This window comes from Bison bison, unplaced genomic scaffold (genome assembly GCF_000754665.1).
Source record: "Bison bison bison isolate TAMUID 2011002044 unplaced genomic scaffold, Bison_UMD1.0 scf7180017864036, whole genome shotgun sequence".
NCBI lineage: Eukaryota > Metazoa > Chordata > Mammalia > Artiodactyla > Bovidae > Bison > Bison bison.
The window spans coordinates 1,895,162-1,907,338 of NW_011494608.1; the positions used below are offsets into that span (position 1 = coordinate 1,895,162).

A 12,177-nucleotide genomic window follows, 5' to 3' on the forward strand; every position below is an offset into this window, starting at 1 on the left:
ATCAGTCAACATCTGTCACACTTTTCCAATCACAAATGTTTTCAAGAAGCAAGCAGGTGACAAAGCATTAGGCTGCAGGGCAGACAGACTGGGTCTGGGTGAAAGGGATGAGGAGCAGGACCACCAGCCTCCAGGGCACCGGCCCAGGGCATCTCCTGCAGGAATCTGGTGAGAGCAGATCCCAGGCCCCAGAGCACGTGTTCATTCCACCCTCCAGGCTGTTCCTGCCCTTAAAGTTGACACCTGCCCTTGAGAAACTGCAAAGACAGTGAAAGTTTAACAGGATAAACAGTTGAGAACAAAAAGAAAACTTAACTCCAGGCTAAATCCCTTCTACATAATTAAACCTGCTCCTCTCGCAGGGGAGGTTTGCAGAAGCAGCCTGCATGAAACTGTCTATAAAAGGAAATGCAATTACGGGAGAGTCTTTTTAATATATCTAATTCCTGACTGCCCTTGCCTTAGGCAGACACTTAATTCTACTGAAGGATAGCTGTCTTTGACAAGTTGTTGGGTAAATTGTAAGGTAACACAGGAATCATTGTTCTACAAGGTAAATGGACTGAGAAGGGAGCAGTGTGGTAGCAGGCAGATCTCCAGTTCAAGGTGGTGACCATCACGGCAGGCTCACCACCTAGAAGCTGCACCTTAGAGGCCAAACACGACTCCACCTTATCACTTATTGTACTGACTCTCCTGCCGTAACCCAACAACCAAGCGAAACAGGAGACTCTCTTCAGGAATTAGAGATGGCAAGTTAACAGCAATATATTCTAAAACATGATCTGTGTCACTTATAGCTGAAAAGTCAAGGCAACTACAACAATGTCCAGGATTGTTTTTAGAAACTGTTAGGTAAACTCCAGAAGAGAAGTGGGCAGTGCATGCCATGTATCTATACTTGGGAGAAGGGAAGCACCAAACAAAGACAGTTCAGTAGGGAAGATCAAGTCTGACTCCACATCTGATCTGTTTCTTCTACTTTAACCTTTGTATTCTATTGTTTTTGCTACCAGTCAAGAAACCCTTGCCTACAGCCTGAAATATACAGAATGGCCCCTTCTCAAGGCTCTGACCTTTAAAGTACAACACTTTTCCATTCATACAGATAAAAACTTGCAGAACAGAGAATAATGTTTGTCTTGGAGGTTTATAGGAACATTGTAACCAGACCTAGGAGCGCAGGTACAAGAACTAAGGATTCAGACACCAAGAAGTTTGTACCAACCAACCACTCCCCCTCTCCCCTTTTATTATAAAAGAAGCCTGAATTCTAACTCAGGTACAACTGTGCTTTGGGACACTGGTCCATCATCTTCGCCAGCTGCTGGCTTTCCAAATAAACTCACTGTTCCTTGCCCCAGTGATTCATCTCTCGATTTATTGACCCATCGTGTGGCAAGCAGTACGGGTTTTGGATTCGGTAACATCATTATTGTCAGAAAGCATGCCAGGCATAGTTCACAGCTCCTGGGGATCTGGGTCTGCTTCATCATCACACACACACACACACACACACACACACTTTACTGGCTCTCCTTGTCGGAATCTGACACAATAGTATGAGGGCAGAACCAAGGGTCCAAGGGCTCTTTACTCATCCCTGCCTGGCATATAGAGATGCTTCAACTGAAGAATCCATGAAACGTGCCCCTGGCGTCTGGGCACCAAATACCATACATAAGCTCAAATGCCTTCTGCAACCCTCAGTATGGGGGACACTCAGTATAACTGCTTCAACATGCTTATAGACTCAGCAGTTGATGTTGGAGGGGCCATTGTTGATGGTATGCCCTATGACACTCGGTGTTAATTGCTTAGTCATGTCCAACTATTAGGGACCCCATGGACTGTAGCCCACCAGGCTCCTCCATCCATGGGATTTTCCAGGCAAGAATACTGGAGTGGGTTGCCATTCCCTTCTCCAGGGGATCTTCCCGACTCAGGAATCGAACCCGGGTCTCCCGCACTGTAGGCAGATTCTTTCCAGTCCAAGTCACCATATGACACCAAACTTATATCAATTATTCCTCAAGTCACTGGGCTCTGCTAGGGAACCAGTCTGGAAGGGGCAGGAGGTGGTCAGTGCAGCCAGATATTCACTCTTCCCTTCGATAAAGGTACCCTACAGCACCCACTGGAGGCCAGGCACTTGAGCTTCCAGGAGCCAGAAGTACAAGCCGGGCAGGCACCCCGAAGTCTGGATTTCATCCCAAGCTGGAGGAAGTTGATTTTTAAAGCCTCAGTTCTGCCATTTCCAAACTGTATGAAGTTGACCTCTCTGAACTTTTGTTCCTCGTCAGTAAAAGACATACAAATTAGAACTGTTGGTAGAAATAGAGAGGCAGGAAGCGCGAGGTCAGTGCCCCAGTGCAGACGCTTCTTGTTAATCACGCAGGAAGGAGCCCCAAGCTCAGCGTCAAGGGGCTCGGGCCAGGTGTTCAGAAGATCCATCCTGCTCTTGCGTCCAAGGGCAGAAAGCCTGCCTCCCCCCGCCCGGAAGCCAGAGACGGACGGCTGCCTGGAGGAGGTGGCATTTCAGCTTAACTTTAACGGGTGAGGACCAAGGGGCCCGCAGGGCTAGGCGGCAGGTAGAGGATAAATTAGTTTATCACAGGATGTTACAGGGTTACCGGCAGCCAGAATGCTAATAATCTCTGGCGTTTATGGTTCCCTCTTCAGGACACAAAGAAACTTTCCTTCAGCAGCTCGGTGGAACCTTGTCCCTTCAACACACCCTGCCTAAAGAACGTGGGTCTGAAGGAGCTACCCAATTCACGGAGGAGGAAACTGAGGGCAGGCAAGAAGGAGGCAGAGCGGCCAAAGAGTGGGCGGCGCGGGGATTCGAACATCCCGCCCGCCGGCACGCCTGCGCTCGGTCGCTGGCGCGCGCCCCAGCCCCACCCGTTGCCCTGGAAACGGCTCCGCGCACGCGCGCGCGCACTGCCTTCCCTCGCTCGTTCTTCCGCTAGCATCCTCGTTACTTTTTTTCTCAATAAAAACCCGAGGCGGCGGGATACTGCTAGCGACCGAACGTGCCGTCGAAGGACGCCGCTACGTCCGCTCTCCGCCCGGGGCCGTAGATCCCTCCGCCGCCCAGCGGCCCGCGCGCTCCTTCCCGACTCCGAGCTCGCAACGGCTTCCCGCGCGCCGCGCTTCGCCCCACCCCCACCCATCCCCACCCCAACCCCCAGCCCGGCTCACCTGCCGCCCGCGTCTCCATGGCAACGCCCCTGCCGCGGAGGGAAAAAAAAGCGTCGGGCTCTTCCGGGCCCCCTCCCGCGCCGACCGAGAAGGCGGGGCGCCCCACTGATGCTTCGCTTTTTATTTTTATTTTTTTAAGAAAAGAGCCGGCGCGGTTATGGCGAATCTGCGGCATCCAACATGGCGGATGGAGTCTTCGCCCTCCTCTTCCCGGGGCGCTGACGTCGGCGTCGCGGACGTCAGGCTCGGATGACCCTCCCCCCCAGCGGCGAGAGCGGCCGGGCTCGGTCGGGCCACTGCGCGTGCGCCGACTCCATATCCCGGCTTAGCCATCCGGTTCCGCGGATTTGCCGGCTCCGCGTTTTGAGCCTCTCCCGGAAAGGGGCTCACGGGAGGCCGGGAGTGAGGACTGCAGAAGCGCGAGTCTACCCTGCTCTGCCCGGACCCGGCGTCTGCCTGCCAGCCCCATCCTTGGACCGCACCGGGCTGGACGAAGAAGGAGAGTTTCCGCTTTCTTGTCCCAGTTCTCAGCGACTTGACTTTTCTTGGCTTTCATTTATTTACTAAATTGTCAGTCGGGGCGGTCACAGCCGGCCTCGCTCACTCTCTTTCCAAGGTTGCACTGTTTGCAGATGCTTTCCGCTAGGAATCAGTTCAGTTCAGTCGCTCAGTCGTGTCCGACTCTGCACTGCAGCGCGTCAGACCTCCCTGTCCATCACCAACTCCCGGAGTTTACGCAAACTCCTGTCCATCGAGTCGGCGATGCCATCCAAACCATCTCATCCTCTCTTGTCCCCTTCTTCTCCTGCCTTCAGTCTTTCCCAGCATCAGGGTCTTTTCCAGTGAGTCAGTTCTTCGCATCAGGTGGCCAAAGGATTGGAGCTTCAGCTTAGATTTACTCTTACAGATAGAATTCAGCAGCTGGAACCCCCTCGACCGAGCGCCTGCCTCTCCACGCTCTAGACTATCTTGCAGAAAGTGTCGGCTGGCTGTGAGCCCGCCACCCCATCACTTACCCCTCTCCGTGAATCTGGCTCGCAGCCTTCTTTCTGCAAGCCACAGCATCTGCTTGAGTTGTAATGACCTCCTTTTCCTTTTCGGTCTACCACTTTCTTCAGATATCTGCTCAAATGACATACTGTAGCGGGCCCTGCCGGGCCACCCCATCCAAAGGAACCTTCCTAAGTCACTCTGTTTTCTCCATAGGATTTATTAACTGTCTGACATTAATTTATCCTGATTTCATCCTGGTCACCCCTTTGGCCACCAAAACTAGGAACAGCCTGACAGTGATTTATTAAATTAATGAGTTCCTGTTGCTTTTATTTTAAAGGTTTGCTTCTGTTTATAGCAAATAATGTAATTTTTGGTAGTAATCGTGTAAAGTTTTCTTTTTAAATCCAACTTGTTTACATTTTCTAAAATTAGTTGACTTAAAATGGTTTTATGTGGTAACAGAGATAAATGTGAAAGTGAACTTGAAGTGAAAAATTTGGGAAATACTGATTTGTTTTTCTGGTTCTTCTGAAATACTAATCTTTGCCTGTTGTAAGCCTTTGCCCAAAATAACTTCCCCTCTTTTGCGGCTCAGTTTAAGGAATTCTCTTTCAGCTCATGACTGTTCCCACACTCCTGCTCACACTTCGGGCCTGCACCATCCCAAGCCCACTGCATTTATCTGTTTACACAGCCCCCTCCCAACGCATCTAGACTATGAACTTCTTGAGCACAGAAGCCACGCAGATTTTTTTATCTTTGTTTCCAGCTCCTACTGCACTGTTACTCAGTGAACACATTTGTTCTCATTGGCACTTGTTTTATAGTTAGTAAAACTCCCACGAACATCCCACAACTCTGGGAGATGGTGAGGGACAGTTCCCTGGCGTGCCGCAGTCCATGGGGTCTCGAAGAATTGGCTGTGACACAGCGACTGAACAGCAGCACAGAGCATTGAGCTGGAGGATGATGCTTGGATTTATTGGAAACCTTGTCTTGCTCCTTAACCCTGTTCTTGGGAAATAGAGACTCAAGATTATAAGACCCCAAATTTACCCAGTCCATTAAATATAACTTAAGAGGTATCCCTCCCCCCACCTCTTCCTTTTCACAACAATAGGAGGGCTAAATTGGACAAATAAGAATATCCTTCTTTTCAAGAAGAGAAAAGTGTGCAGAGAGGTTAGGTGGCTTTCTGACCTCATACAGCAGGTCAGTGACAACCCAGGTGTAGACCTGGTCTCCATGCCCAGTACTTTCCCCACATCGCATGTGGGATATGTCCACACTACCCACCCATCCCCAAAAGGGCCACTTCAAGGCAATCCTAGGGTTATTGCTACACACCCACCGCCTCCCACAGTGCTTCCAAGTCTCAAGATAGATGGCTGAGTGGAACTCATCACAGTCTTTGATTTGCAAATGAACTGCTCAAAAAGCTGCATGGATGAGTGTTCCCTTTCAGACGGATAAATATTTGCAATAACCACTATTTTGCTGTGAATTGATTTCCGTCAGGAAATTAGAGTTGTTCTGATTGCTGACAGTATTGGTTTTGTGCTGGGTTGCCTTTCTAACAACAGTATTTAAATGTTATTGATTAACCGACGGGTTACTCCTGGATGTTGTGACCAAAATGAATTTTGGAAGTGAAGCAATTTAAAATTTGTCTCAAACCCAGTTGCCTCAGAATATTAATAAAGTCAAATTTTTAAAAAAATAGTGGATTGTGAATGATATTCCTGAATTAATGATTTGGACAGCTATGATTTTCTCTGTTATTCTCATGGTATTTTCCTTCTTCTCTGTTCAAAGAAGAATCACTAAGCCCCTATCATTACTGGCCACAGTCATACAGAAATGACCAAGAGACAGTCCCTTTCTACAGGACCAGATTTGCAAATGGAGAGATGAGTCCACCCATGGCCCTGCTGAGTGATTGGCACGTATTCAGTCAGCAAACATCTTTATACTCCATTTGCGTACTGTCCCAGAATGCCTTCAATTAGTGAAGGCACATTAATAGAAGTAAATATAAATTGCTCTAAATTGTCTAAATAATAGCATCCTGCTTCAGCGACAGTTCCTAGAGGGCGTGAGCCTCCCAGCTTGCCGTCTGGTGGCCTCTTCAGCCTCTCAAGACAGGCACAGGAGTGAATTTGTGCCAGAAATGTATTACATGAAATGACATTTCATTATGCAATAATAAATTAACATAATTGAATACATTTGTGTCAATAGTTTTATAATTATATCTAATAGCTATATGGCAAACATGCATATTTACATGAAGCCAGAATAATTTGTATACATAATTTTATGTTTTCTTGAATGCAAATTTTGATAAAGGATACGTAAGAGGGGCCACAAAATAATGGACCTGGAGGCACAGTGCTAAAAATCAGAGATTGAGGTAATCACAGTCTGAGTGAAGTGTTAAAAATCTGAATAGACACGTTGTAGGGAAGAATCCATTTAAAATTGTATATAAAAAAGATGTTGTAATATTCAAATGATTTGAGCAATTTGAGAACATAATTATGACCTTAGGAAGCAACGTCTTTTCTCGTTCGTTCTTTTCAGCGGCCATAGGGTGCCGTCTCATCACCAGCACACACATCATGTACCCTCAGCACACACGTAGTGATCTTAATAGCATTTTTCGTTAGCAGTAGCCAGGGCTCCTTCAGAGAACCCAAGTTCACATCTGGGAGCAAAAAGAAATTGCCATGGCCTGAGACATCTTACTATTGCCAGAAAACTGGGCTGCTGCCAAAAGTGCTGAGCTATTGCTGAAAGGACAAAGGAATCAGGTGAAAAGGAAAGAGGGTCCCCAGGGCAGGTTGTAACAACTTAGATACAACAAAGAGTAACTAGGTCTACAGTTGCTGATTTACAAGAACAAGTTGAGTCTGTGAAAAGCCATGAGTCCTTAGCGATCAAAAAGGAAAAGTTAATATTATATGTAATGGCAAAGCTAGTTATAACTCAAAGAAAGTATAGAAACAGCATTTTAGTAAGTAGGTAGGTTTGGCATATATGGGACTCTTGTTTCTTACTTGAAGTTCGGTATATCTGTTTGGGAAACAGTGTATCTATGTAAGTTGAAAAGAACAGATAACTTTACTATAAGTCAAAGATTTCCAGAAAGAGTAAGAACTATACCAAAACCAGGAAGGGCAGGTCAAGACCAGCAGCCTCCAAAATAACCGGGTAGAAGGAGTGTTCATAATTGGTGCTGTGAGTTAATGAATTAGCCAGATGTCCTTGCAGAATGGTTGATGGATTAAGCTGCGCTATGGTCCTGCTGATTATAATGAATGCTAATGAGGCATAATCAAGTTAATTGTAAACTGAGGCAAAACACCATGTACTCAAAATTCAATGGACATGGAGATTGCAAGAACTTACTTGTGAGTCCTGTTGACTTAGCCGTTGAACCTGGTCGGAGGGCATCCCAACCGGCAAATACCTGCTGCTATGTGAGTCACCTGGAAGGATTCAATGTTCCCACTAAGAATCCATCAATCATTGACCCAGAGGCTGTGATTTCCATGTTCCTGGGAAGGAGATAATCTTTCTATCTTGTATCTGATCTTGCAGTCCTGGAGAACTACAAAATGTATCTTCTGTAAGCTAACACATTGGTCCAATCAATAGTTCTGATTTTTACAAATAAGTTTAAGTATTGGTACAGTAAAAACTTTTGTGTTGTTAAGGTGGTTGAAACATTCAGAAGTTATGTTAGACTTATAGTGAAACAGGGCAATTTGACTCAGTGGATAAATGTTTAAGGAAATTTGATTCAAAAAATTTTAAATTTATCAGCTGTGTTTAAATAGTTTACCGAGGAAAAGTTAATAGATTTATAACTGCAATAAATATTCTGTAAAGCAACCACAAGGGGTAGTAACTGGGCAATGTAAAAAAAATTAAATTTTAAAAAGGGAGGAGTGGCCTTGGATCCCAGCAGCAAGGAGGGTAAAACAGGAGGGTTGCCAGAGACTAGAGAAGGCGATGGCAACCCACTCCAGTGTTCTTGCCTGGAGAATCCCAGGGACAGAGGAGCCTGGTGGGCTGCCATCTGTGGGGTTAGCAGCAGCAGCAGCAGCCAGACCCTACAAGAGTGCCAGACCCAACCCGGAGGCCCAGTAAACAGTTATTGAAGGAAGGGAGAGGGTTGAGGGATGGAGGATGGATCAAGGGATGAACACTGGGGAGGCCCAGTAAACAGTTATTGAAGGAAGGGAGAGGGTTGGAGGGATGGAGGATGGATCAAGGGATGAACACTGGGGAGAACCTTTGTGTGCAAGTTGGCTGGGAAGTCTGCTGACCTAAGGACTGCAGCGGCTCTGCTTTCTGTGGCTTCCAGCTTCCTTCTGGGACAGCAAGGTAGCCTAGGGATGCCCTGCTCATGGGATGGCAGGAACCAAAAAGGGCAAGTAGAAATGTCAAGTGCTTTTTCAAGTCTCTTCTACCAGCGCACTGACCAGTGCAAGTTACATGACCAAACTCAGAATCAACAAGAAGAAAAATGTACTCACCTTTTTGGTAAAAGAAGAGAAATTCCCAGTACAAAGAGTGTCTCCTTAGGGTAGAGTGAAGAGACAGAACAATTAATATAATCTACCACTCCTTCCTGGAGAAGGAAATGACAACCCACTCCAATATTCCTTTGTGGAAAATCCCATGGATTTTCCCTGTCGGGCTCCTCTGACCATGGGGTCACAGAGTCCTCTGATAGGACTAAGGGACTCAACAATAACAACGACCACTCATTCCATCATGAACCCACAGGGAAAAAGTCATAAACGTGTACTCAGGGGAATTCCCTGGAAGTCTAGTGGTTAGAACTCTATGCTTCCAATGCCAGGGGTCCAGGGTTTCATACCTGGTTGGGGAAATAAGATCCCACAAGCCACATGCTAAGACCAGAAAAGCAAATTAATTACTTTTTAAAGAAGGGTACCCAGTAATTTATTTTCTAAAGAACCAGCCGACCATGTGCTTGGCTGAATAGAAGAGAAGATTTGGTCATTAAGGATTTGGTATAAACAAGGGATGTATTTTTAACCTTGAGTTTCGACATAAGATGGATTTGATTTCGGGGTTGATTCTGCCATTTGTTGCCTGTGTGGCCTTGGGCGAATTACCCCCAGTCTGCGGTGAATGTTCATTCTCCTGGTCCGCCTTCTCCCAGTGACAGCACCCAGCTTCCCTCCAGGAACTTCCTTGGCCTGGTGGAGTGATTTTTTTTTTTTTTTTATGTCGCTATTATTGATGGTATAATTGACACTACTGAGCTCTGTGACCCTGAGACCCCCATTCATGGGCCCATCAGTAAAACTGGGGAGAGTTAGATTAAGTGGGATTTCATCAACTCACCACTCCAACACCAGTTAGCCAAGCTGCCAAGCCTCTAGTCCTGACATGCTAGTGAAGGTTTCCTTGCAAGCATGAAGCCCTGCCGCTGTGCTTGTTAAAGGATCCTGATAAAGAGCAATGCCTGTAAAGCAAGACAACTAGGCTTCACCCTTACAATCTGGTGCCCTGGGCCAGTTCTAAAACAGTGTCTCAGTTTCCCCGTTCAGAAAACAAGGCTGATTATCTCCACTGCATGGGCTTAAATTGTGGGCCTTAAATGAATTTACACACACCAGCTAGGTTTTCTTTTAAAAATTCAAAGCAGTGATCCTGTGAGACTCTATGGAATTTGATATCTCAAAAGCCTAATTCGTATTTTCATTTTCTCCACCCTGCCTTCACATTTTGGCACTGTTTGGGTCAGTTAAATTATGCTGGTCTCTGCAAAATTTGAATATCAGAGGGGCCTGCCATCCAGGCTTGCTGACTGGTTCTTTGGTCCTTACACACCACTGACGCTGATGTCAGGGAGGAAGCCAAGAGCAGTCTGGCCTGGGAGTCATTTGCTGCAAACAAAATGAATCCTGAGAAGAGTGAGGGTGAAACCAGCATTCCCTGGTCTCTAGAGGGAGCAGTGCCTCAGGCCACCTCCTCCAGGGAGCAGACTCAGATAACCATCAGCACCTCCCTCCCCCCAGTCACCTTCCAGCCTCGAGTGACGTTCATCAGAGCTGACATTTCCCAGGACTCTTACTGTCTTTTGTTTTTTTTAACTTTACAATATTGTATTGGTTTTGCCATATATCAAAATGAATCCACCATCTTACTGTCTTAAAATGCATTCCGTGGACCATACTGGGTCCCCCAGGTCCGCGGTCCACCTTGCCCTCCTGCTGAAGCTGTGTGTCTACCAGGAGAAACCTAGATCAGTCTTACTTTCCTGAGCACCTTCTGCCTCACCTGGGACATCCTTGGCTCTCAGAAACTATCGTCTATTTGTCGGAAGGAAGAGAAATGGAATGAATAAATGTCTCCACTTTCTACTGTCAGCAGATAAACATTAACAGGAATATCTGGGGACGGGAGTTCCGTGTTCAGACATGCATGTAGGCATCTCTGTGAGGGCTCCCAACTTAACACAGAATGTTGGGGTTAAAATGACTTTAAAGATCTTTACATCAAACCTCCTTATTTTCAGATGGGTAAACTGAGGCCCAGAGATGCTAAGCCTATTGTTCACCAGGCAACCAGGATTGTGAAAGCATGCAAACCATGTGTTACATGCCACTTTTAAGAAGCTGGAGATGTTTAGTGTTCCTCTCTGGAGAAGACTACATTCAGTGGGGACATGAGTGTTGATTTTTAATATCCAAAAGGAGACTCTATGAAGAAGAGCTTCTTAAGAAAACAAAGTGTAGGGACTTCCCTGGTGATTCAGTGGTTGTATGGGTTCAATTTCTGGTCGGGGAACTAAGACCCTGCATGCTGTATGGCATGGCCAAAAACAAGAAAGTATGGAGAAAGAGAATAAAGTGTCCAAAGATGAAACAGTCGCCACTAGACGTGGTGAATGCTCTTAACCCTGTAAATGCCCAGCCATGAAACTGAGAAATAACTTATAAAGAGAAGAATCAAAACAGGGGCGGGGAAAATGCTAAAGACAGAGAATACCAGTGGGACAGGACATGGAGCAGCAGCTGGAGCTCTCAAATACTGCTCGTGGGACAAGTCATGGCACAACCACTTTGGAAAACTGGTTGATGGCTTTTGACAAGGATAAACTTACATCTGCCCTGTAATCTAACACATTCACCCCCAGGAACAGACACAATAGAAATGCACCTGCTTGTTTAACCAAAAGACATACAAGTTCTTTGCACATCACTCTTAAGAGCCCCAACTTGGAAACTACAAAACTGCCCACTAACAGTAAAATGAGCAAATGAATTTCAGTATATTCACATGATGGAATACTATATAGAAGTCAAAAACCTTTTTGTAAAGAGGCAGATAGCATCTCCAGCTTTGTGGACCATATGGTCTTCTCAGCTCTTGTCGCTGTAGTACAGTGTAGAAGGCAGCCCTAGACATGTACAGGCATGGCTGTGCTTTAAAAAAAAAAACTTTATGAAACCAGATGGAAGGCTGAATTTGGGCCGCCAGCCCTAGAATGCCAATGTTACAAAACAGTAGTAAAAATGGACAATTCACAGCCATATCCAACAATATGGATGAATCTCACAAACATCATATTGGGCAAGATAGGTCAGACCCAAGAGCATGTTCTTTGTGATGCCAGTTTTATGAGGTCCAAGCACAGGCAGAGCTACTGTGGAGGGTGTTGGAGGTCAGGATGGTAGCTGTGCCCTTACAGGTAGAGCCTATGGACGGGGGGATGAGGCGGCTCTCAGGATGCTTTTTCCCATCTGGGCTCTGAGTACGTAGAGTCTTCAGCTTTTCAAAATTCATCAGTGTGCAGAGTTATGCGCAATGTTCATGTACTTTCTTTATTTTTGGCTATGCTGGGGAGGCTCGTGGGATCTCAGTTCCCCAACCAGGGATTAAACCTGGCCCATGGCAGTGAAAGTGCTGAATCCCAACCACTAGACCACC

General features: G+C 46.4%; 2 protein-coding genes across 3 annotated transcripts in view; one reads left to right on the forward strand and one right to left on the reverse strand.

Annotated features, from left to right (window-relative positions):
* The window catches only part of ZFAT (zinc finger and AT hook domain containing), a 158,949-nt gene extending 155,598 nt beyond the window's left edge, over positions 1–3,351 (reverse strand). The window contains exon 1 of the mRNA XM_010834786.1: positions 3,205–3,351. Within this exon, the coding sequence (XP_010833088.1) occupies positions 3,205–3,223 (19 nt within the window). The 5' untranslated portion in view covers positions 3,224–3,351. The remainder of the gene's footprint in view (positions 1–3,204) is intronic.
* On the forward strand, positions 1,981–5,920 carry LOC104984849. 2 transcript variants are annotated; one of them, XR_824793.1, is made up of 3 exons: positions 1,981–2,556; positions 2,683–2,800; positions 3,344–3,419. XR_824793.1 is itself a non-coding variant. In XM_010834785.1 (2 exons), the coding sequence occupies exons 1-2, from the start codon at positions 2,267–2,269 to the stop codon at positions 3,531–3,533; spliced, it is 480 nt and encodes a 159-aa protein (XP_010833087.1). In that variant the 5' UTR covers positions 2,066–2,266; the 3' UTR covers positions 3,534–5,920. The 2 variants fall into 2 exon arrangements, 1 of the variants encoding a protein (XP_010833087.1); XM_010834785.1 differs by lacking the exon at positions 2,683–2,800 and having other exon boundaries at positions 2,066–2,556; positions 3,344–5,920.
* The last annotated feature ends 6,257 nt before the right edge of the window (positions 5,921–12,177 follow it).